This window comes from Canis aureus, chromosome 8 (assembly GCF_053574225.1).
Source record: "Canis aureus isolate CA01 chromosome 8, VMU_Caureus_v.1.0, whole genome shotgun sequence".
Lineage (NCBI taxonomy): Eukaryota > Metazoa > Chordata > Mammalia > Carnivora > Canidae > Canis > Canis aureus.
The window spans coordinates 36876630-36903481 of NC_135618.1; the positions used below are offsets into that span (position 1 = coordinate 36876630).

Below are 26852 nucleotides of genomic sequence, written 5' to 3' on the forward strand. Positions count from 1 at the left end.
AAGTTGGAGGCTGTCGGGAGGAAATGCTTGAATATTTAGTGTTGGGATCGGATGAAGAAGATAGGTCTGTAGCCTGGTGACTGTGCTCTGGAAAGAGCCAGAATGATTCTGTGAGACTTGGGGGCACAGGCATGTGTGGCTTACTCAAAAAGCAGATGCCCAGGGCATTCTGTCCATATCTACTGAGGTCCCCAATCTGGTCCAGTGCCTCCTAGACCAGGCACTGGGAAGATCTGTGTAGTGGACTCCTTTGGAGATGTCTGCCCAGCCTGTGGACCAGGGTGTCCCTTTATTAGGAGATTGTCCCCTTCTGCTGCCGTGCTTATACTACATCTTCTCCTACCCTGGCTTGGCTGATTGGCTAGGACGGACATCAGACTTAAGAGGGCTAATCAGGGATCCCTGGGTGGCGCAGCAGTTTGGCGCCTGCCTTTGGCCCAGGGCGCGATCCTGGAGACCCGGGATCGAATCCCACGTCGGGCTCCCGGTGCATGGAGCCTGCTTCTCCCTCTGCCTGTGTCTCTGCCTCATTCTCTCTCTCTCTCTCTCTGTGACTATCATAAATAAAAAAAAATTAAAAAAAAAAAAAAAGAGGGCTAATCAGATTATCAAGCCTTAAAATCTGCAACTGACAACAAGGAATGGCTGTCATACCCTGAGTGGCTTGCCCTGGGATATTTAAACTCAAGAGGTATAGTGAGGGACTGCAGAGAAGGGCAGTTACAGAGCAAGAAGACTAAAGGGGAACTACAGAGAAAAGCCACTATGAGAGATGGAGGACACTCACTGACAGCTTTCCACCTTCTGATTACAGCTCCTTACTGAGATCCAGATGCATTTCTGCATTTGGGCTCTGTGAAATACCCTATATCTATACGATAAGTTCCTCTTTGCTGCTTAAGCTGGCTTAAGTTTGTTTTTATTTCAACTAAAAGAATCCTAATCCTAATGGCTCCTGTTCTTTTTCTGGCAGACTTAATGTATGTCAAATTCTGTTCTAGGTATTTTACATGTATCTTATTATTTAATTCTCCCAGCCACCATGTGAGGAAGATTAACATTAATTCCAGGAAACTGAAGCACAGAGGAATCAAGTCACCTGCCCAAGATCACATAATAGGTGCAGAGCCAGATCTCAAGCCAGGCAGGCTGGCACCAGGGCTCACAGTCCTAACTTGTATATTTTACCACCTCCCTTCATACAGATGTCAGCGTTCACACAGTAGATGACCACGTTGGTGACAGTGATGAGGCACAAGCAGCTTTATGAGTAATGATGACACACTCACGATCATGCTCACAGCCCTTAGTCATTATTATGTGCCAGGTAATATTCTAGGTACTAAAGACATAGTAGTAAATAAGATAAAGACTCTACCTCTATGGTGATTATATTTTGATGCTGAGAGTGTTAGGCAAACAAAGAAATGAGAAAAGTGTAATAATGATAGAAAATGACAAGGGAACAAACGTACTTTTGTTTGGACAGTCCAGGTAGGCCTCTGTGAGGGGTTCCTGGGTGATACAGTTGAATAAGTGCCCGACTCTTGGTTTCAGCTCAGGTCATGGGATCAAGCCCTGGGTCAGGCATGGAGTCTGCTTGAGATTCTCTCTCCCTCACCCCCTGCCCCTCTCCACACCCCACTCAAATAAATAAATAATCTTTTAAAAAGGGGGAAAGGCTTCTGTGGGGAGTTCCCAAATGGGATGAGCCTTGATATTCAAGAAGAACCAGTCATTTTGAGATCTGGGAAGAGGGCATTTCAGGCAGAAGTGCAGCAGCTACAAAGTCCTTGAGCTAGAAATGAATGTGGCATGTTAGAAAAAAGACCAGGGTTGCACAGAGGTAGTGAGCACAGAAAAGAAATAAAGAGGAGTCAGATTACATAAGGTCTTGAAACATGGTTAGAAGTTTGGATTTTGGGGCACATGTGTGGCTCAGTGGCTGAGCATCTTGCTTCGGCCAGGTCATGATCCCAGGGTCCTGGGATCAAGTCCCACATCGGGCTCCCCACAGAGAGCTTGCTTCTCCCTCTGCCTATGTCTCTGCCTCTCTCTTCTTTCTCTCTCTCTTTGTGTGTGTGCGTCTCATGAATAAATAAATAAAATCTTTATAAAAAATAAGTTTGTATTTTATTTTGAATGAGTTGTGGAGCCATTGGAAGTTTATGGCAGGGATGGGGAGGTGGCGCTGTGATCTAAATTCACCATTGAGAAGACAGGGCTGGGACAGCATTACAGAATGTGGGAAAATCAGAGAAGGACAAACATTATATGGTCTCATTCATTTGGGGAATATAAAAAATAGTGAAAGGGAATAAAGGGGAAAGGAGAAAAAATGAGTGGGAAATATCAGAAAGGGAGACAGAACATGAGAGACTCCTAACTCTGGGAAACGAACAAGGGGTAGTAGAAAGGGAGGTGGGCAGGGGGTGGGGGTGACTGGGTGACGGGCACTGAGGTGGGCACTTGATGGGATGAGCACTGGGTGTTATTCTATATGTTAGCAAATTGAAACCAATAAAAATAAATTTAAAAAAAAGAATGTAGGAAAATCACACTCATGGTGATTGTAGCTGATGTATTGACTTCTGAGCACTTACATGACATGCCTTGGAGATCAAAAGCATAGATACAGGAGTGTCCTCAATAAGCAGGGGAAGGCAAAAGCCAGTAAAATTCGGTATTATTATTAATATAAACACATTTCTTTTTTAAGATTTTATTTATTTGAGAGAGTATGCGAGCACAAGCAGAGGCAGAGGCAGAGGAGAAGTAGACTCCCCGGTGAGCAGGGAGCCTGACACAGGCCTCAATCCCAGGACCCTGGGACCCGGGTCCCAGGATTATCCAACTGAACCACGTAGGTGCCCCAAAGTAATTACACTTCTCGGCAAAGAATAAGAAAGCCTAGAGTAAAACAGAACATAGGAATTTGGGCAGTCTTTTTGGAAGGAGTTTCCATTTAAGTCACTACTATGGCAAATGACACTGAGGAAAGGATATGCAGGGAACTAGACTTGGTGAAGGACATGAAAGAGGCCATTGATCTGAGGAAAAGTGTCTTTGAACAATACAATGACCAGTTGCTAGATCAAATTGGTTTCCCAGACATACCTTCTTCTAATGCCACTATTTTCCCATAATGATTGATTCTGTCATCATTTCTAGAATGCAAAAACTACTGCAGCCCCCAAAAATGGTGTCTCCCATTTCTCCTGCTACATTTACATATTAACTAGTCTATCAAGTGAAAGTTTACCGCACCTGCTACATGCAAGAAGAGGACATGCACAATCTGGCTCTAGATCTATGAAGGCTCTAACCTCACCTCATTTGACTCTTCTCATTCCCTCTATTTTACCTAGTTCAGCTTCTTTTTCTGTTTCTCAAGTAGCCCAGGCATGTTACTGCCTCAGGGCCTTTGCACAAGCTACGACACTCACCTCAGATTTCCATTCGACTTTTGACCTCACTTTCTTCAGGCCTTTCTTCAAAGCCAACTTCTCAGGGAGGCCATTTCTGGCTGCACAACCTAAAATTGAAACCTCCTTATTCCTTCTCCCCTTCCTGTGCTTCTTTTTTCTTGGTACCTGCCATATCATACATATTATATATTTATCATTTTTATTGTCTGCCTCCTTCAGGAGAATTAACCTCTGTGAGGATAAGGATTTGGGTTTACTGCTATGTTCCCATTGCCTAGAGCAGTGCCTGGCATATTGTGAGAGTTTAATAAGTGCTTGTTTAATAAATAAATTAATGAGGACAGAAAGGGAGACAGGAACTAATATGGTGAGTATTCCAAGCAGGACATGAGGTACTTTATTTAGGCTATCTCCTGTGTGGTGAATATTGTCCCCATATTATAGGTAAGGAAATTAAGATCTTGTGAGAAAACCTTGCCCCAAATTGTGCAATTAATAATTAGAAGAAATGATTTTCAAAGTGGGGCCTTTCTGGCTTCCTTTTCACCATGATGCGACCCTTCAGAAAGTAATGTCACAATGACTTGGAGGATTTCAAGGGTGGGGCTGCTGCTTAGCAGCCAGTCTTAGTTATACCCTTCATTTTCTTGGTTAAAGTATTTTTATGAGAGTGGTGACTCATGGAGCTATTCTTAAATGAGAGAAAAAAGTCAATTCAAAGGCCTTCTGATGGGGATATCTGGTACACAACTTCTTGGAGATCTTTAAACTCTATACCATCTCATCCATTTGAGAATTTGAGAGACAACAAAGCCATTCCATGGATCACCCATCCATTTCTTTGGAACTTCGCTAATGGTAATCATGTTCTTAAACTCTAGTACATCTATGAAAACTCATTTCTTCGGTATGGGAGTCTAACCAGAAAGAGATGGTATATGCACAGGATTCCATAAAAGCCCTGATCCAGGCAGGGCTGGGGCAGTGCTCTTCTCACCAAGTCCTGAGCCTTGATAAGAGGTGGCACCCATTCAGATGAAAGGGCTATTTATTTATTTATTTATTTATTTATTTATTTATTCCCATAAAGGAACTCTGGGAGTTAGCTGTGGCTCTGGACACAGACGTGGTAGATCAAAAGTGCTTTATCAAAAGTTAAATGCCAATTTTTAGGCTAGTCATTTGCTTTGTAAGATTTGTCTTGCATTTCTTAAATTCCCATGGTAGCCCTAGGAGGCAAGAAATAATTAGTGCCATTTTAGAGATATGTCAAGCCTAAGTAGCTTCCACAAAGTCATGTTGCTAGTAAAGGACATACCAGTACCTTTTGGAAACCAGTTGAGAATCTTCAAAGCCTGTGTTTATTCCTCTACCACCAGATGAGAGAAGCTGGTACTTAATAAAGTCTGGAAAGTGGGATTAAGAAAGTCTATGTTCCTCTCCTTCTACCTTCTGAAGACACATCCATTCTCCCGCAGAACCCCTATTCTCTAGATAGGAGTTCTCAATCCTCTTCAGACCCAAGTAACTTTGAGTAACAAATTATTTTTAATACTCCTTTTATTATCCTAAAATTAAATTCATTGAAACATAACCTACCATGAATAATATGTCACAATTGTAAAGAAGAAAAATAATGTTTTTCAATATATAAATGCTCAGATGTGACTACTTTATGAAGTAGTCAGACTCTTGCACCATATAATAAATAATGAATAAGCCTGTAATTAAGAAGGAAGATTAAATGTCATCTCATACAAGCAGTTTAGGAAAACAAAAAAGTAGATTTATAAGTGGGCACCAGAAAAAAGCTAGTATTAAGAAAATTACTACCACTCCAGACTTACTGCTTCCTTATAACAGAAAGAGGTGAACAGCTTTATTTAAAGTAGGGATAGGGGCAGCCTGGGTGGCTCAGCAGCTTGGCGCCTGCGTTTGGCCCACAGCATGATCCTTGAGACCCGGGATCGAGTTCCGTGTCAGGCTTCCTGCATGGAGCCTGCTTCTCTCTCTGCCTGTGCCTCTGTCTCTCTGTCTCTCGTGAATAAATAAATAAAATCTTAAAAAAATAAAGGAGGGATAATACTCAACAAATTACAAACCAATGAAAAAGGAAAAGAAGTATGACTATATTATTTTTGAAAAGAAGTAAATAATGTTAATGTGCTTCCTCTAGGATTGCCAGATTGTTAAAAAATAAACTATTTTATGGGTCTATCATAAATACCAAAAAAGGTCCAAATCATAACTGAACAGATTAATAAAATATGCAAAGTGAACTCTGCATAGGCAGTACCCAGTCCAAGAAAGGGATCACCATTATCTCTCCAAAAGCCCTCTCATGTCCCCTCTCTTTAATTGCTTTCACCCTCCTTAAAAGGTACAGCCATCCTAACTTCTAACACAAATTAGTTTTGCTTATTTTTGGATTTATGTAAATATACTCATACAGCATGTAAATGTTTGTGTCTAAATTATTTCATTCAAAACTGTGAGATTGGGATGCCTGGCTGGCTCAGCAGTTGAGCGTCTGCCTTCGGCTCAGGGTGTGATCCCAGGATTCTGGGATTGAGTCCCACATCAGGCTCCCTGCATGGAGCCTGCTTCTCCCCCTGCCCGTGTCTCTGTCTCTGTGTGTCTGTGTGTCTCTGTGTGTGTGTGTCTATTATGAATAAATGAATAAAATCTTAAAAAAAACAATTTAAAAAACTGTGAGATTAAGCTATATTGTTACATGCACAGGGTTTTTGTTCCTATTCATTGTTATGTAGTATTCCTTCATCTGAGTATTGCAAAACTTATTTTTCCATTCTACCATTAATGGACATTTGTTCCAGTTTGGGACTATTATGGATCATGTTGCTTTTAATGTTCTTATACATGCCTTTTGGTGCACAGTTGTATGCATTCCTAGCTAAGTAAGTACCAAGGAGCAGGAAGTATTAGGTCATAGGGATGTCCTTTCATCTTTGGTAGATACAGCCAAACAATTTTCCAAGGTTAATATCAATCTGCATTCACACTAAAAGTATATTCAGCTGTTTTGCTTCTTAGCAGAACCAAGTGCTATCTGTTTTTACAATTTAAGCCATCTTGTGGGTAGCTCATTACGGTTTAAATTTCTAACTCCTTTATGACTACTGAAGTTGAACACTTTTTATATGTTCACTGGTTATTTGGCTATTCTTTTTTCTGAGTTCCCATTCAAGTATTTTATCTATTTTTTTATTAAGTTGGTTTTTTCTTACTGATCTGTAATAGTTGTTTTATATATCCTAGATCAGCACTATTCAATGGCAATATAATGTAAGCAATGTGTTAAGTTTAAATTCCTAGTAGCCACATTAAAAAAGTAAAAGAAAGAAAAAATAAAAAAATTTAAAAAAGTAAAAAGAAACAGGTGAAGTTAATTTTACTACTATGTGGAATCAGAAAAGACCCCGAATAGCCAGGGGAATCTTTAAAAAGAAAACCATAGCTGGGGGCATCACAATGCCAGATTTCAGGTTGTACTACAAAGCTGTGGTCATCAAGACAGTGTGGTACTGGCATAAAAACAGACACATAGATCAATGGAACACAATAGAGAATCCAGAAATGGGCCCTCCACTCTATGGTCAACTAATATTCCACAAAGCAGGAAAGACTATCCACTGGGAAAAAGACAGTCTCTTCAATAAATGGTGCTGGAAAAACTGGACATCCACGCGCAGAAGAATGAAACTAGACCACTCTCTTGCACCATACACAAAGATAAACTCAAAATGGATGAAAGATCTAAATGTGAGACAAGATTCCATCAAAATCCTAGAGGAGAACACAGGCAACTCCCTTTTTGAACTCGGCCACAGTAACTTCTTGCAAGATACATCCATGAAGGCAAGAGAAACAAAAGCAAAAATGAATTATTGGGACTTCATCAAGATAAAAAGCTTTTGCACAGCAAAAGAAATGGTCAACAAAACTAAAAGACAACCTACAGAATGGGAGAAGATATTTGCAAATGACCTATCAGATAAAGGGCTAGTATCCAAGATCTATAAAGAACTTATTAAACTCAACAGCAAAGAAACAAACAATCCAATCATGAAATGGGCAAAAGACATGAACAGAAATCTCACAGAGGGAGACATAGACATGGCCAACAAGCACATGAGAAATGCTCTGCATCACTTGCCATCAGGGAAATACAAATCAAAACCACAATGAGATCCCACCTCACACCAGTGAGAAAGGGGAACATTAACAAGACAGGAAACAACAAATGTTGGAGAGGAGGTGGAGAAAGGGGAACCTCTTGCACTGTTGGTGGGAATGTGAACTCGTGCAGCCACTCTGGAAAACTGTTTGGAGGTTCCTCAAAGAGTTAAAAATAGATCTGCCCTATGACCCAGCAATTGCACTACTGGGGATTTACCCCAAAGATACAGATTCAGGGAAACACCGGGACACTTGCATCCTGATGTTTATAGCAGCAATGTCCACAACAGGCAAACTGTGGAAGAAGCCTCGGTGTCCATCAAAAGATGGATGGATAAAGAAGATGTGGTCTCTGTATACAATGGAATATTACTCAGCCATTAGAAACTACAAATACCCACCATTTGTTTCGACGTGGATGGAACTGGAGGGTATTATGTTGAGTGAAATAAGTCAATCGGAGAAGGACAATCATTATATGGTCTCATTCATTTGGGGAATATAAAAAATAGTGAAAGGGAATAAAGGGGAAAGGAAGGAAAATGTGTGGGAAATATCAGAGAGGGAGACAGAACATGAGAGACTCCTAACTCTGGGAAATGAAAAAGGGGTGGTGGAAAGGGAGGTGGGCGGGGGGTGGGGGTGACTGGGTGATGGGCACTGAGGGGACACTTGATGGGATGAGCACTGGGTGTTGCTATATGCTATATGCAACATATGCTATATGGTGGCAAATTGAACTCCAATAAAAAAAATTTACTACTATATTTTATTTAACCTGATAAATACAAAATATTATTTCAGCATGTAACCAATATAAAATTTATTATTTTGGTATTTTGTACTTTTTTCATTCTAAGTCTTTAAATTTTGATGTGTATTTTACACTTACACAAATTTCAATTTTAAATATGGGTAGTGGCTCGTACATTTGATGGACACTGTAGGTCTTGATGCTTTTGTGCTTGTGTCTTCCTCGGTATCTTGTCTTACTTTCACACTTTTCTAATGGTATCTAGTTTTTAACTATTATTTTCAAGCATTTTCAAACCTAAAGAAAAGTTGCAAAGACAGTACAAGGAATCATCTTACCTATTTGCCCCAAATTCTTCAATTATTAGATGTTAGTAACCCTTTCCTCCCTCTTTTTTCTTTCCTCCCTCCCTCCCTCCCTCCCTCCCTCTCTCTCTCCATATATATACATCCAGTTGACCTTCAAATACATGAGATGAAGAGTGCTCACCCCCATGTAATCAAAAATTCACCTATAACTTTTATTCCCTCAAAACTTAACTAATAGCCTACTGTTGATCAGAAGTCCTACAAATAACACAGAGAGCTGATTAACAAGTAGTTTGTATGTTACATGCATTATACAATGTATTCTTACCATAAGATAGCTAGAAAAAATTAAATCTTATTAGGAAAACACATTTACTGTTCTGTACTTTAAAAAGATCTGCGTCTAAGTGAAACTTTTCGTTGCTTCTCAACTGTCAATTTTCCCCTGCATTTCCTGTCCTTTTGCATCTCCAAGTTTCAAGTCTAAATATTTTCTTCTGATTCAATTCCCAATTCTTTCATTTTTTTTCAGCTTTTATAATCTGCTGTTATACTCATGTCTTGAGTTCTTTCAGAGATGGTGCTTTCTATCTTTTTTTTTCCCTCCTGCAAGCCTCACTGGGATTGTTTTATTTTAAGAAAATGTTCAAAAATCTAGTCTCACAAAAAATATGAATTAGAGAACATGAATTGGCCTTACAAAATGTGCTCTATTTGAAAACTTTAAAAATAGGATTTGACATAGAGAATATTTTGCATATAAATCTTTGGGAACTGCATGAACTAATCTTTGTGTTTATGTAACATTCTTAAAGGAGCATTTGTTGAATAGTACAAAGGAATATAGGGAGTATTATATATCCCTTACAACTGCCCCCCCTCTTTTTTATTTTATTTTTTTGTATTTTTTATTGGAGTTTGATTTGCCAACATATAGTATAAGACGATGCTATTTGTGCAATTTTTATTTGACTACTTTTTATTGCTTCTAAAATTCTCCAACTTATCATTTATTGAATTACCAGCTTTATCCCCTTTGCTAAATTGATTTCTTATTTAATTCAATAAATTTTTTAATGAGACAAAAATCTATTTAAAACGCTATACCAAAATAAATACATAAATAAATTTAAAAAATAATTAATTAATTAATTAAAAAAAAAAAACACTATACCAGAGGCAGCCCGGGTGGCTGAGTGGTTTAGCACCACTTTCAACCCAGGGTCTGATTCTCGGGTCCCGGGATCGAGTCCCAAGTCGGGCTCCCTGCTTGAAGCCTGCTTCTCCCTCTGCCTGTGTCTCTGCCTCTCTCTCTCTCTCTCCTCTCTCTCTGTGTGTGTGTCTCTCATGAATAAATAAAAATCTTTTAAAAATTTAAAAAAATAAAACATTATACCAAAAATCAAATCTATTTAGCCAGTTCAACTAGATCACTGCAGAAGAGCAGGTGGTTTCCCAGAATAAGAATTCTTTTTATTTTTTAAAAGATTTTATTCATTTATTTGAGAGAGAGAGAGCACGAGAGAGAGAGAGAGCACAAGTGGAGGGTAGGGAGGGGAGGTAAAGGAGGAGGAACAAACAGACTCCCTACCGAACAGACAGCCCGATGTGGGGCTCCATTCCAGCACCCTGGGATCATGACCTGAGCCAAAGGCAGATGCTTAACTAACTGAGCCACCCAGGAGCGCCCAGAATAATAATCCGTACAATGGCCTCATACACAGACAGATGAGGAAATCTGATAAACTGTCTGATAAAGCTAAAACAGTCTCCATAAACATCAGGCATCCTTGATGTTATAACTATGGTTAGAAATCTACATGATGGGAACTGCAAAATTCTTTACTTAAAGTCTTCATCAGAAGTGGCCCCATGATAAAACTTTGTCTAAACATTCTTTGGTCCTAGACAATCATCTGCATAGGTTCCTTTGTGTGTGATTATCATTCAAACATTGAATCCTTGATAATCCTTAGAGCTGCCTGAACTTCTACCTTAACTTCTCAGGTTTACCATTACATAATTGGTTATACAGGAGATACATATAGCATATAAACAGTTCATCTTTGACTATATGATGTTTGGATTGGCTTTAATGAAAAGTTGATAAATTTGCATCAATCATGATATAGGTGGTCACAGCTGTGTGTTACATTAGTAACATGAACAGGAAGACTGATGGGGAAAAATTCTCTTTCTTGAGTACAGTAGGATCTTTACTGACCCTGTCTTTAGGGTCTAATCACTTTTTTCTTTTAGCCTCTTACCTCAGAAGCCAAGAATTTGCTTGATGGTCCTTACTTTCTCTTGCTTTGCATGTTTACCCTGCAGTCTGAAGGCTTCCTCCAAAATCTCGGCCAAGTACAGTTACTTTAAAGTCCATGTTTGAAAATTTCAATCTCTGGATTTCCTTTAGGTTTATTTCTACCCTTTTTTTAAAAAAATATGAGTTGCTGTTTTATATTGAATGCCAAACATTTTGCATGAAAAATTATAAAATTAGTTAATGCTTTGGATGATATTATACTCAGAGATAATTTACTTTTTTCCCTCTGGTATGCAGTAAAGGTAGAAGCAGATTACCTTAATGCTGTTGGAGACTATGTAAATACAAACGTGGATTTCAGGGTTTTTAGAGAGCTGGTCTATTTTTTATTTACTCTTATTCCTAGAGTTTATCCCTTTAGGGTCCCAGCTAAAAGCCCAGGTACTTTCCAGTCTCCCATCCTCCATGGCCAGCCTAATTTTTGATCCTCAGCTTTTAGAAACATACATGTCCAAAGTTCCACTTAAATCCTCTGCTTCTCGGCCACTTATTGATTAACAGATGTTCAAAGAGAACAGCAGCATCAACTGTGGCTCACCATTTTAGGCTTTCCCTCAGTCTGCAATCTTGGCCCTGTATATTCTTTCATGGTATATTTCTAATGTCTCCAAACATACATAATTTATTTTGCCCAGCTTTTCTACCTCTTCTCAGCTGGAAGATTAGTCGGAAGCAATCCAGTCTACCAATGAGGAATTGGATGCCGTAATATCAAAGTACTTTGCAAAACATGTTTAATGTCACTAGTAATGTAAACAGTAATTTCAAAACACACCTGTGGGTACCTAAAAATATTAATATTACCTGAAATATTAATGAAAGTGAAAGTTATCAAATCAATACCAATATTTTTATATTTTATTTATCATCAGTTTTACTGCAATTATATTTTGAGGAGAGAGAAGGCTTAAAGCAAATTATTCAATAATTTTGAGAGTGTGTCTTTATTTCATTTATAAGCTTTGTTTCTCACACAACCTTGTCCTATATTACTGGGTTTCATGCATTATTTCTTGTAAAAATTTTTATCAATGTTATATGTAAGTCAGGTACAACCAATTATTTCTATAAAGTCCAGCAGGACATCTGAATGTTATGCAAGACATGTGACAATGCACCATGTATTGGGGCAACACACTGCAGGGTGTCCAGCCTCCTTGGCCCCATGACCAGGAGCATCCCCTCAGGAATTTTTCACAAGCAAAATGCTTCCTCGAGTTTGCAAAATATCTTGTTGTAGCCGGTATCACCTTTCTTGGAAGCCCTACATTAAATGTATGAAATCATCCTGCAGATAGTTCTATGCCAGGGTGTGTGTGGATCCCAGGGTCATCCTCAGAGGCCAAAGAGTAGCATGGACCAGTCACACTGTATGTCTGCTGCTTCCCACATCTGATAACTCCTAAAGCTATCCAAAATTCAGGACAGAACAGGTTGGTGTTAATATGCAGGACACTTGATGGGATGAGCACGGGGTGTTATACTGTATGTTGGCAAATTGAGTTTAAGTTTTTAAAAAGGTAAGAAAATATGCAGGGTAAAGGCAAAGAAGCCAATACACACCGCGACGTTTCTTTGTGGGTTAGGATAGGAGTGCTCATAATGGGGCTGGATACCATCTTCATAATAACCTCTTGCCATTGTCACCTGCCAAGTACCAGGGCCTGATTGGTTTCATCCTGTTCTCTTAATCCTGCCGTTACCCAATAAAGAGGAATTATTATTCCCAATTTGGAGATGAGGAAACTGAGACTTAAACATTTAAGAGATGGCCAAGGTTTTACAACTATTAAGCACTTCTGTGATTCCTCTGCAGTCCCACTGCTGCACTCAAGGCTCCCAACCCTTTTAAAGCCTCGTGCATGCTACGGTTAGAGGTAGAAGGGGGCAACCTGCAGAAAAATGGGTCTAAGAGGGGCCTAGTAGGGAACTGTCTAGGCTATGCTCCATTTAGTCCACATTCCCCGGCTGTAGGCATGGTCCTGGAAGCCCATCCCACTCGCCATCATTTTCCAGGTTCCTGACCCTGGCAGTCCGGATTTCGGGGTATTCTAAATCCAGCGTTCCCCCTTCTTCAGCCCCACATCCCGGTGGCCCGACTTCCAAAGCCCTTGTGCTCAGTCCCTCACCCGCGCAGGCGCAGTGGCCGCGAGGCCAGCAAACCCTCCATCTGCGCCCCCCGGCCCCGCCCTGCCCCGCCCCTTCCCCCCTCCCCCGCAGAGATCGCGGGGCTCTCGGCCAGGACCCAGGGGGGCGGGGCCCGCTCCGCAGGACGCAGGCGCGTGAAGCCGCTCGGGGGCGTGTCGGCGCCCCTGCGTTCCTTTAGCATCGCGGTACCCAAGCGCTGCCCTGCAAGGCGCGATGGGTGCGCGGGGCTGTGATAAGGCGTCGAGGGTGGCAGGAGGAGGAGTGGGGAGGCTACGGGGGTGGGATGCAGGCCGTCCCCTCCACCGGGTTCAGTCAGGTGTTTGTTCTCAATCGGGCCCCAGTGATCTGGGCCTCCCCGCAGCCCACGCACCCCCAGAGCACTCACTCAGACAGGGGCCTTCCTCAAGTGGAGTTTCTGCTCTTTCTTGATCTTCAGAGTCACTGGTTAACTACCCCTTTGGAACAAGTCAACCGAGGAAGCTCTTTCCTCATCACCACCCCCCAAGCTTGTTGGGGAACAAGTTTCTCCCTCTTCGAGGAGCGCCCCACAGAGGCCCTGGATGTTACATAGCAGAAGATGTATGTGAGTATTCACCTTCTCTTGGGTGGGTTTCGGTCCCCTGACTATGCGAGGATACCCAGGTTCCATGGAAGAAAAACTCACAGGATTTGTAATCTTTGGGGTGGCAACATGAGAAGGTGCCCTGGTCCTCTGCAGCCAGCTGTCAGGTCCAATGTCAGAAATTAAGGGACCCTTTTGCTCCACTTCCAACATCCACCAAACGCAACCCTTTCTTCATACAGTCCTCACTGCATTCCCGCCTTCAAAAGTCTCTGAATCAAAGCCTCCCATTAGTCCAAATTTGGAATGTGGCTGTGATGCTAGGTCAGTTTATGAAATAATGTAATCAGACTGAGGGTGGGATTAGGGCAAATTCAGCTCAGGGGCTTACAGGACTGGATACACTGGAATACACAGGAAGGTCATTTACTCTACCTGGCCAGCCACATTTCTTTGCAGACTGGTATGCCTGCCTTGCTTATATCATTGTTTCTATGGTCGTCACTCAGAGGAGTTAAGATAGAAAAAGCAACTTTTGCAAAGGACATTCAGATAAGAACATTTTGAGCCCACTCTGTTTTGATGACTGTAATATTCTCTACATGTTTTCTTTCTTTTTCTTTATATACTACCTGAAGGTGTATGGATTGGCATATAACCTCTCTAAGATCCCGACCAGTAAAAAAGGATATACTTTTGGTGCCAGAACAGCTGAGAGGTTTAAGACAATCAACAAGGTTAGAAATGGCTGAATGTGCTTAGATTTTACTGGGATCCATGTTGCTGCATGTATTTGCATCAGGGAATGAAGTTGGGAGAGCAGGAGGTTACCATAAAATGTGCCCTGAAATTCAAGAAAAATATTTAGACAAAAACTACGAAGAAGTCTATCTGAGAAGCTTAGGTGTTAGCATCTCAAATGTGTGTGAGAGTCCCTGGAGAGTGGAAAACAATTCTGGAAAGAAATGGTACCAAGACCCTGCTTCAGGGCTGACACAGCTGACATTAAGTATCAAAGTTTATTTACATGCATCCTATTATCTTGCCACTTAAAAAGCAAATTCCTACTTTTGAACTCCTTTTGTGTGATTGGATTTCAATTCTAAAAGTCTTCTGTATTGGATCCTAATCCGTTGTTGGGCATTTTTCTGACTCTTGCACTCAAAGAGAGGGATACAGGCTCTAAAAAAAATTCTGAGTGGAATGGTAGGGGCAGCAGATCCAAAGTCACCTTGTTCCTTTACCTCCCATAGATCTCTTTCTGCAACCTCAGCATGTATATCTTTGGCTAGCCAAACCCATACTTATCTTGATTTTCTCCCTGTATCTATAGCCTGGGTAGTGAAACTATAACTGATACATGAACTGAAAGAGGATGAATTGGCCTATATTATATTATATTAATTATATTATATTATATTATATTATATTATATTATATAGAACTTTGGGCTATGATAGAAGAATTTGTTAAAGATGGTGATGGAAAATAAATCAAGAGGAGTTCATTGCAGGGGTGGGGCAAGATGGTGGAGTAGTAGGGTCCCCAAGTCACCTGTCCTCAACAACTTACCTAGATAACTTTCAAATCATCCCAAAAACCTATGAATTTGGCCTAAGATTTAAAGAGAGAACAGCTGGAATGCCACAGTGAGAAGAGTTCACACTTCTAACAAAGTAGGAAGAAGAAAAAAATTAAAAAGCATCCAGTGGGGGAGGGGCCCCACGAGGAGCCGGGATAAGGCCCGGGAGAGAGCCCCCAGGACAGGAAAACCCAGGCCCAGAGATACAGGAACTTTAATAATCTTCCTGGATGGAAAGGCGCTCTCAAGGAGCTCAGGCAGGATCCCAGGAGGAGGAGTGGAGCCCCCAGGTTCCTGGGTTAACTAACAGAGGAACTGCACCCTGGGGAGAGTGCACCACACACTGCGGGCCGAGCACCTTAAAGAGCTGGAGCGCGTATCCCAGTGGCCCCGGAGCAGCTCGAGGGGCGGCTCAGGCGGCGGCTCCACGCGGAGCGGGCTGCGCGGCCCTGGCAATGCAATTCCACCCGTGCAGGCCCCGGAGCCCAGGGCACCAAGGGACACAGCCCAGGATCCAGCGCTCCCCTTGGGACAGGCGGAACTTGGGAGGACACAGGACAGTGAGGACACTCCTGCCGCCGGATGCCCCCAAGCTGTGCAGATCAGCGCCCACCACCACCGGGAGCATCCAGGCCAGTGTGGACTGGGAGCTGCAGTAGTTACTGCGGGAGCTAAATCCAGGGCTGGAGAGCTGGCCGCTGCCAGTCTTGTTGTTCCTCCTTGTGTCACCCAGTGCCTGGGACAGAGCAGGGATGACAGGGAATAGAGGCCTCACAGGATAAACGGCTCCCACTGCAGCCTGCACCTGGCAGGGGGTGGAGCAGCTCCCCCAGGTGCACACACCTGAGAATCAGCACAACAGGCCCCTCCCCCAGAAGACCAGCTGTAAGGGAAGGGGAAGAGCAAGTTCTAGACCGAGCAGTGCTGGAAAGTTCCAGGGAAGTCAAGAGACTTACACTATATAGAATCAGAGGATACCCCTCCTGGTTTTTTATTGTTTTTGGGTTTTGGTTTTTGGTTCCCCCCCCCCTTTTTCCCATCCTTTTTACAGTACAACGCATTTTTAGCCACTGTACACTGAGCAAAATGACTAGAAAGTAGAACTCACCACAAAAGAAAGAATCAGAAATATTACTCTCCAACAGAGTTACAGATTTGGATTACAATTCAATGTCAGAAAGCCAAATCAGAAACACAATTATAAAGCTACTGGTGGCTCTGGAAAAAAGCATAAAGGATTCAAAAGACTTCATGACTGAAGAATTTAGATCTAATCAGGCCAAAATTAAAAATCAATTAAATGAGATGCAATCCAAACTGGAGGTCTAACAACGAGGGTTAACAAGGTAGAAGAACGAGTGAGTGATATAGAAGACAAGTTGATGGCAAGGAAGGAATATGAGGAAAAAGAGAAAAACAATTAAAAGATCATGAGGAAAGGTTAAGGGTAATAATGATAGCCTCAGAAGGAAAAATCTGTGTTTAATTGGGGTTCAGAGGGCACTGAAAGGGACAGAGGACCAGAAAGTGTATTTGAACAAATCATAGCTGAGAACTTCCCCAACGTGGGGAGAGAAACAGGCATTCAGATCCAGAAGATAGAGAGATCCCAACTAAAATCAATAAAAACTGTTCAAAACCAGACATTTAATAGTGAAACTTGCAAATTCCAAAGATAAAGAGAAGATCCTTAAAGCAGCGAGAGACAAGAGATCTCTAACCTATATGGGGAGCAGTAGGTTAACAGAAGACCTCTCCACAGAGACCTGGCAGCCAGAAAGGGCTGGCAGGATATATTCAGGGTTCTAAATGAGAAGAACATGCAGCAAAAAATACTCTATCCAGCAAGGCTCTCATTCAGAATAGGAGAGAGAAAGAGCTTCCAAGATAGGCAGAAACTGAAAGAATGTGTAACCACCAAACCAGATCTGCAAGAAATATTAAGGGGCACTCTGTAAAAGAGAGTAAGCCAGAAGAAACAATTCATAAACAGGGACTGAATAGGTATCATGATGACACTAAATTCATATCTTTCAATGGTAACTCTGAACGTGAATGGGCTTAATGACCCAATCAAAAGACGCAGGGTTTCAGACTGGATAAAAAAGCAAGACCCATCTATTTGCTGTCTACAGGAGACTCATTTTAGATGTAAGGACACCTACAGCCTGAAAATGAAAGGTTGGAGAACCATTTACCATTCAAATGGCCCTGAAAAGAAAGCAGGGGTAGCCATCCTCATATCAGATAAATTAAAGTTTAACCCAAATATTGTAGTAAGAGATGAAGATGGACACTAAATCCTATTTAAAGGATTTATCTAATAAGAGGACCTAACAGTCATGAATATTTATGCACTAATGTGGAAGCTGCCAAGTATATCAATCAATTAATAAACAAAGCTAAGACATAACACAATAATACTGGGAGACTTCAACATGGTGCTTCCTGCAAATGACAGATTTTCTAAGCACACATCACCAAAGAAACAAGGGCTTTAAATGATACACTGGACCAGGTGGATTTCACAGATATTTACAGAACTTTACATCCAAACGCAACTGAATACACATTCTACTCAAGTGCACACGGAACTTTCTCCAGAATAGACCACATACTAGGTCAAAAATCACGTCCCAACAGACCAAAAATTTGGGATTATTCCCTGCATATTTTCAGTCCATAATGCTTTGAAACTAGAACTAAATCACAAAGAAGAAATTGGGAAGAAACTCAAACACGTGGAGGTTAAAGAGCATGCTGCTAAAAGAAGAAAGGGTCAACCAGGAAATTAGACAAGAATTAAAAAGATTCAAGGAAACTAATGAAGATACAACCCTTCAAAATCTTTGGGATACAGCAAAAGCAGTCCTGAAAGGGAAATACATAGCAATACAAGAATCCCTCAAAAAACTGGAAAAAACTCAAATACAAAAGCTAACCTTGTACCTAAAGAAGCTAGAGAAGAAACAGCAAGTAAAACCTTCACCCAGCACCAGAAGAGAGTTAATAAAGATTCGAGCAGAACTCAATGAAATAGAGACCAGAACAACTGTGGAACAGATCAACAAAACCAAGAGTTGGTTTTTTGAAAGAATTAATAAGATAGATAAACTATTAGCCAGCCTTATTAAAAACAAAAGGGAAAAGACTCAAATTAATAAAATCATGAATGAAAAAGGAGAGATCACCACCAATATCAAGGAAATACAGACGTTTTAAAAACATATTTTGAACAACTATACACCAATAAATTAGGCAATCTAGAAAAAATGGACGCATTTCTGTAAAACCACAAACTACCAAAACTGGAACAGGAAGAAATAGAAAACCTGAACAGGCAGATAATCAGGGAGGAAATTGAAGCAGTCATCCAAAACCTCCCAAGACACAAAAGTCCAGGGCCAGATCGCTTCCCAGGGGAATTCTATCAAACGTTTAAAGAAGAAACCATACCTATTCTACTAAAGATGTTCTGAAAGATAGAGGGATATGGGATAATTCCAAACTCATTCCATGAGGCCAGCATCACCTTAATTCCAAAACCAGACAAAGACCCTACCAAAAAGGAGAATAATAGACCAATATCTCAGATGAACACAGATGCAAAAATTCTCAACAAGATACGAGCCAATAAGATCCAACAATACATTAAGAAGATGATTCACCATGACCAAGTGGGATTTATCCCCGGGATGCAAGGCTGGTTCAACACTCGTAAAGAAATCTTGTGATAGATCATACCTATCACAAAAACCAAGAACCATATGATCCTCTTAAGAGATGCAGAGAAAGCATTTGACAAAATACAGCATCCATTCCTGATCAAAACTCTTCAAAGTGTAGGGACAGAGGGAACATTCCTCAGCATCTTAAAAGCCATCTATGAAAAGCCAACAGCAAATATCATTCTCAATGGGGAAGCACTGGGAGCCTTTCCCCTAAGATCAGGAACACGACAGGGACGTCCACTCTCACCACTGCTATTCGACATAGTACTAGAAGTCCTAGCCTCAGCAATCAGACAACAAAAGAATAAAAGGCATTCAAATTGGCAAAGAAGAAGTCAAACTCTCCCTCTTTGCAGGTGACATGATACAGTATATAGAAACCCAAAAAACTCCACCCCAAGACTGCTAGAAGTCATCCAGCAATTAGGCAGTGTGGCAGGATACAAAATCAATGCCCAGAAGTCAGTGGCATTTCTATACACTAACAATGAGACTGAATAAAGAGAAATTAAGGAATCAAATCCATTTACAATTGCTCCCAAAAGCATGAGATACCTAGGAATAAACCTAACCAAAGAGGTGAAGGATCTGTACCCTAAAAACTAGAGAACACACCTGAAAGAAATTGAGGAAGACACAAAGAGACAAAGAGATGGAAAAATATTCCATGCTCATGGATTGGCAGAATTAATATTGTGAAAATGTCCATGCTACCCAGGGCAATTTTCACATTTAATGCAATCCCTATCAAAATACCGTGGACTTTCTTCAGAGAGTTGGAACAAATCATGTTAAGATTTGTGTGGAATCAGAAAAGACCCTGAATAGCCAGGGGAATTAAAAAAAATAAAACCATATCTGGGGGCATCACAATGCCAGATTTCAGGTTGTACTACAAAGCTGTGGTCATCAAGACAGTGTGGTACTGGCACAAAAACAGACACGTAGATCAATGGAACAAAATAGAGAATCCAGAAAAGAGCCCTCAACTCTATGGTCAACTAATATTTGATAAAGCAGGAAAGACTATCCACTGGAAAAAAGACTGTCTCTTCAATAAACGGTAAAATTGGACATCCACGTGCAGAAGAATGAAACTAGACCATTCTCTTACACCAAACACAAAGATAGACTAAAAATGGATGAAAGATCTAAATATGAGTCAAGAATCCATCCAAATCTTAGCAGAGAACACAGGCAACACCCTTTTTGAACTTGGCCACAGCAATTTCTTGCAAGATACATCTATGAAGGCAAGAGAAACAAAAGCAAAAATGAATTATTGGGACTTCATCAAGATAAAAAGCTTCTTCACAGCAAAAGAAACAGTCAACAAAACTAAAAGATAACTTACAGAATGGGAGAAGATATTTGCAAATGACCTATCAGATAAAGGGCTAGTTTCCAAGATCTATAAAGAACTTATTAAACTCACCACCCAAGAAACAAACAATCCAATCCTGAAATGGGCAAAAGACATGAACAGAAATCTCACAGAGGGAGACATAGACATGGCCAACAAGCACATGAGAAAATGTTCCGCATCCCTTGCCATCAGGGAAATACACATCAAAGCCACAATGACATACCACCTCACACCAGTGAGAATGGTGAACATTAACAAGACAGGAAACAACAAATGTTGGAGAGGATGTGGAGAAAGGAGAACCCTTTTGCACTGTTGGTGAGAATGTGAACTGGTGCAGCCACTCTGGAAAACTGCGTGGAGGTTCCTCAAAGAGTTAAAAATAGAGCTACCCTAGGACCCAGCAATTGCACTGCTGGGGACATACCCCAAAGATACAGATGCAGTGAAACACCAGGACACCTGCACCCCAATGTTTATAGCAGCAATGTCCACAATAGCCAAACTGAGGAAGGAGACTCGGTGTCCATCGACAGATGATGGATAAAGAAGATGTGGTTTATGTATACAATGGAATATTACTCACCCATTAGGAATGATGAATACCCACCATTTGCTTCAACGTGGATGGAACTGGAGGGTTATGCTGAGTGAAATAAGTCAATCAGAGAAGGACAAACATTATATGTTCTCATTCATTTGGAGAATATAAAAAATAGTGAAAGGGAATAAAGGGGAAAGGAGGGAAAATGAGTGAAAATATCAGTGAGGGAGACAGAACACGAGAGACTCCTAACTCTGGGAAATGAACAACGGTTGGTGAAAAGATAGGGGGGTGGGGAGTTGAAGTAACTGGGTGATGGGCACTGAAGGGGGCACTTGATGGGATGAGCACCATTGGTATGATATATGTTGACAAATTGAACTCCAATAAAAAAAGAAACATTTAACTACCAAAATTATGGAGAAAAACATAATGCATTCTACAGTTTATAAATAAATAAATAAATAAATCCCCCCAAATAAATAATATAAAGTAATAAAAATTGAAAAAAATAAACTACAAAAATAAATAAAGAGGAGTTCATTGCTATTCTGACTGGTGACATAAAGAATTACAAGGTAAACACTAAGAATGTTGCAGTTCTCATCTCATATTCTATTTTTGTGCCTGGAGCCATGTTAAAAAAACAAAAAAACAAATTAGTTCTTTTTTTCCAAAAAGACCAAAAATAAGTGTCTTATGTATTAATATTTTAGTACTGTTAAGTTTCTTTGTATGAACAGTACTGTTAGCACTCTAATAGTTTAGCTTTGTATTTATTATACTGATTTTATATATATAAAGGTTTATATATATATATGAAGTTTAAAAAATTGAATCATGTGGTATACATTCTCTTAAAGTTTTTTATTTGGCATCAGTAGTGACTTTGTTTTGATGCACATGTTATAGACTTTCATTAAAAATGCTTATTTTAGTAGGATTTAATATATATATATATTTTTTCACCCTCTAACATGTTATTTTTTTCTGAGAAACAGGACATGATGCTTTACCCAGGCATGTACCAGGTTGCAAATCCTCAGGAGCAAATACACAAACAAAATTTTGCACCATTTAATGCCTTGTTGCCTCGATTTAGGACATCAAAGGACTCTTCTTATCCTGGGTATGTCTCCTCTCTTCTGGAGCACTTCACCAAACAGCAATAGGAAAGAATGTACAAAGGAGGGGTTCCATCGAAACCATGGCAGCTGAATAGGAAACCACCCACCCATCTTTAAAGCACCAACCTCTGACCTTCCAGACCTCTGGCATTATAGAACTCTAAATCATAGTGGTTCATTCAATCAACAGTTATAAGTGTCAGGCACTTTCAAGGGATCCAGCGATTTTGCACAAACCCATCACACAAGGCTCCTCATTCCTTGGAACTTACACTCTTGAGTCCAGACAGATGGGAGCAAATACACTAAAATAAACAAACAACAACAACAACAAAAAAAAACCCAATGGTGATAAGGATGGTTACCATATAATTAAGCAGTCAGGCAATGACACGTCTGAGAGTAAGCTTACTAATTATACCAAGACAGTAGCCATGAGCTAGGACTGTCACAGGCACACCAGGCAGGGTGGTGACCCGGTGATGTGCTATCTGTGAAGATGGTAAACAGGGTGGTGGTGATGGGATGGGTGGCGCTACTTTGGCAAGGATGTCCAGAAAGTTCCTTAGGGGAAATGACACTGGATCTGAAGTCTGAATGACAAGACTGAGCCAGCCCTGTGAAGATCTGGGCCAGGGCTTCCCAGGCAGGAGGAGCTGCAAGTGCAAAAGCTGTAAGCTGGGGAGGAACTGGTGGGAAGAATAAGGAGGAGGCTGGTGTGGCTAGAGTGTGGTGAGCAAGGAGGAACTGAAAAGAGAAGAGAGAGGCTGAGCACATGGTCCCTATAGACCAAGTATTTCAGGAAGCCATTCAGCATGTATGGAGCCGAGAGGCAAAGGGTCAAGGTCTTTGGTTTGCTCATGAGAAATCCAAGGATCAGTGGCTGAGCGTAACTTTCTCAAGGTCAAAGTAAGGAAGTGGAAGTGTTGAACATTGGCCCCTATGTTCATTCTAAGTATGATTTCTTTTTTTTTTCCCAAGTATGATTTTCAACACAGCAAAGAGTCTACCCCAAAGACCAAGTGTTATGAGCAAAGGCAATTATAAATGCCATGTCAATCAAAATGTAACTGGTTTTGCCTTCTTGTCCTGCAATTGCTGATATTGCTGATTGAATTATCATTACACTTTTATCCCCAGTTTCAAAGCACAGCAGTACTTGTTCATGACTTTGGTAGGCTATTTCCTTACCCACCACTCCTGGGATCCTCAGCCAAGGATACTGAGCTGCCAAAATGTTTTTCAAACTAGAGTCGATTTTAATCCTAACTGGGATGTCAAGATTAGATATATTTAACACTCACACCTAATCAGAAATACATTAACAGGCAAGGGACCTCCACACTTGCCCCACATTAAAAAGATGATTAAGATGTTGCCTGTTTCTCAAGGAATTAGACCAAGTGCAGATATAGATGGAATTCATATATGGCTACTAAGTCATTGCACGGGATGCTTTGTATTTTCATTTCTAGCCCTGGCACATATAACCCAGAGATGAAACCACCTCCCAAAATCACCTGGCCAATGAAATTTGGATCTCCAGACTGGGCTCAAGTTCCATGTCTACAGAAAAGAACCCTAAAAGCTGAGGTATAAGACTGGAATTGTGTAGAACTCTCTATCTGGTACTTTCATATGTGTCAGAGGTTTTTATCCAGGAGTGTCTGAATGAGCTTCAGAAAGTCCTTGTTCCCCTGACAGGATATGCAGTTTTGTGCGAATATGCATATGGGTATCTTTTTCTGACAGTTTTGTTAAAATTTTTTAAAGGTGGATACAATGGAAAAAGTCACATTTTATTACCTAATCCTCAAGTGTAGGAGCAGGAGAATTATACCTTGATGATAGAGGAAGAAAATCAGGCTCTGATGGATTAAGTGACAAGTGCACGTTGACAACTGGAATCTAGATCTTGTGATTCCTAAGCCAGTGCTCTTTCCATACACTACTAGAGTATTAGATCATCAGGGGGCTGTAGAACATTCTCAGAAGAACATGGATTCAGGGGACAGATTGCCTGGGTTCAAATACTAGCTCCCATATTACTGGCTGTGTGATCTCGGGCAACTTTTCTAAGACCCAGTTTTCCTTACTTTAAAATGAGTATAATAACAGAGTCAATCTGATAACATTGTAAAGATCGAGCTAATGTAGAAAAGCACTTAACATAGTACCTATAACATAATGAATGCTCAATCCATGTGAGCTATCATAATTCCAGTGGTGCCATATTTTAAGAGGAAGCTTGGATTCATTCTACTACTATTTGTGAAATGCCTAGAGTAGCAATGTTATCATGTTAGACATATGCGTAACATTCAGGAATCAAACATATACTCCTTGTTTTTGAGTAGTTTGCCAATTAACTTGGAGATTTACCAAGTAGGAAACAATTCCTAGCGGGACAGCAGAGTAAGATGACAGAGTAGCTGTTGACAGAATCCTAAGACTAGGCTCCAATGGGGTGGGCTTCAGCTGGGCCACAACAGTGGTGATGTGCAGTTCATTTTGCACAGCCAGGAAGACAGAGGCAGAGGCTTCTCGCTGGAATATTGACCTAGACAAAGTTCCTTCCATTGCAGCTGTCCACTGACAAGGACTTCAGAAAGCACCGGAACCGTGTGGCCTACCTAAGCCTGTTTTACAGTTGAGGAGCTGTGACTACCTTCACCCACTCCTCCTGACCACAGCTCCAGGATTGAGGACAGAGCTGGTCTTCCGCCTGCACTGCTGTACTCTCTTGTCTGCCAGCATGGGTCCCAGGGAGGGGAAGGGGCTCATAACTACTTTCTGTGTGAGAACAGAAAGACTACTTCCGAGCATTCTGTGTCCATGTGCTGGTTTGTCATTTACATACATACATGGGCCTGGAGGGTTCCTGCCCAGCGTTCAGTGGGGTGGCTCCATTGTACTTAGATGCTCATGGGTCTTTGTCCTCATGCTAAGTTCCCAGGTTCCAGTTTTATGTCATCTACCACTAGCCCTGGGAACTGGGTTCTGGCTTCTACATATCAAGGATTTCAATGAAATTTGGGCTTGTATTTGGGCTTGCTGCATATGGATATTATTTAAAGGCAGAGTAAAACATGTTTTAAGAGTTTGTACGGGGTACCTGGGTGGCTCAGTCAGTAAGAGTCTGCCTTGAGCTCACGTTGTGGTCCTGGAGTTGTTAGATAAAGCCCCATGTTGGGCTTCCTGCTCTGCAGGGAGTCTGCTTCTCTCTCCCTCTTCCTCTGCCCTCCCTACCCCCAGTTCATGCTCTCTCTCTCTCTCTCTCTCTTTTGTGTGCTCTCTCTGTCTCAAATAAATAAAATCTTTTTTTAAAAAAAGAGTTCTTTCAAGTTTCTGAGGTCCTGGTTGGAGTGGGAAAGAAGGTCCTGATTTTTTTGCCTTTCCCAGATTAATATAAAATTCACAGAACTAAAATTTCTAATGTATCATTAAATAATCTGTTTCATTTGTCAATCATCATATAAATTGAGTTCCTACCATGTGTCAGGGAGAGAGGCAAGGACTGGAGATAAAGCCAGAATCAAAATAAGCTCCTTTACTGGGTCCTTAGGCTAGCCTGAGGTATATGAAGGCCTTCCCCAAAGGCTAGTGGATTGGGTCTGCTCTCCATCTGGGTGATCTCCAGAAGCTTTTCAAATTAGTCCAGAAATATAAAGGTCAGAACTCACAGCAGCCACCTTCAAAGTACTTATCTAGGTCCTCTGGCCTGAGACGTAGGCCCTTTCCTTCCAACATTCAGTGAAATAATTCAAGTTAGTTCCTTCAGGAGGGGCCCTAAGTGTGGTCTACCTTATCTTTTAATTGGAAGGTCTTTAGTGCTCACTTGGTCATTAGCAGAAAAGTGGCTAGTCTGTACATGTCTGAATACCTAAGACTGAGAAGTGCCAGTGGCTACAGAAAAGGTTCAATATTAGTATTATAATACTCTGAATTGTTAGCACAGGATTTTAGTGAATACAATCAATTCAAGCTGGAAGGAAAAATCAAATTACTTGCCATCCCTGGGCTAGATGATTGAAATCTTTCTCCAGCTGCTTACACAGATATAATAGAATTCAGTATTTGCTTTGGGGCTGTGGGAACATGATGCCATACACTTCAAACCCAAAAAGGAAATTCAGATTGATTTTTTTTTTTAGTGAAAAGTGTTACACAACCATTTGTCCCAGACTGCTTGTGTTCAGAGCCATGAGTAGTCAGGATATCAGATCTCAAGAGTAGAAGGGTAGCAAGATCACTTAGAGAATGACGGAATTTTCCTTAGTGTATTTTAAGGCTAGATTAGCCACTCGAGTTATGTCATAGTAAGCCTAGAAGCCAGCCTCCCATGTGTAAGGACCAGAGGCTGGGACACAGACTAAGAATTAGAAGTGCTAAGCCAGAAGGTCCTCCCATAGAGAACCCTATAATAAGCTTCTTTGCAAGGAACCCATTGTTTCTCCAGTACTTTAGACCTATTCCTGAAGAAGGCAACACAGGCATTATTTCCTTGCCAGTTGTTGTCCCATTTGATTAACAAAATCCCCCAAAGAGAAAGCATCTTTCCCAACAAAAAGAGCTCTCCCCAATTCCCTCTCTATATCCTCTCTACATATGATTTGAGATTTTTCTTTATTACATAGTAGAAATAATGCATGCCACCTTGATCCTTGGATCCTATATGCGGGGGACTGTTGCGAACTGAACATCTATCTGTCCCAGCTATAGTGGAAGTCATAGATCATCACCCTGATTAAATTAAGGAGCCTGGAACAAGACATG

The 26852-nt window shown here is 41.0% G+C and overlaps 1 protein-coding gene and 1 long non-coding RNA gene across 4 annotated transcripts in view; one reads left to right on the forward strand and one right to left on the reverse strand.

Annotated features, from left to right (window-relative positions):
* LOC144318693 (uncharacterized) overlaps nt 1–1214 on the reverse strand; it is a 39467-nt gene extending 38253 nt beyond the window's left edge. The window contains exon 1 of the long non-coding RNA XR_013384752.1: nt 1100–1214. This is a non-coding gene — a long non-coding RNA (uncharacterized LOC144318693). The remainder of the gene's footprint in view (nt 1–1099) is intronic.
* Nucleotides 1215–4053: 2839 nt separating this feature from the next.
* LOC144318088 (ciliary microtubule-associated protein 3-like) lies at nt 4054–24894 on the forward strand. Of its 3 annotated transcripts, XM_077904913.1 has the most exons (6): nt 4054–4286; nt 13601–13743; nt 14365–14463; nt 21951–22078; nt 23552–23669; nt 24662–24894. In XM_077904913.1, exons 1-6 carry the CDS (start codon nt 4109–4111, stop codon nt 24728–24730), a joined length of 735 nt encoding a protein of 244 aa, XP_077761039.1. In that variant the 5' UTR covers nt 4054–4108; the 3' UTR covers nt 24731–24894. The 3 variants fall into 3 exon arrangements, with proteins under 3 accessions (XP_077761039.1, XP_077761041.1, XP_077761040.1); XM_077904915.1 differs by lacking the exon at nt 23552–23669; XM_077904914.1 differs by lacking the exon at nt 14365–14463.
* Nucleotides 24895–26852: the final 1958 nt, after the last annotated feature.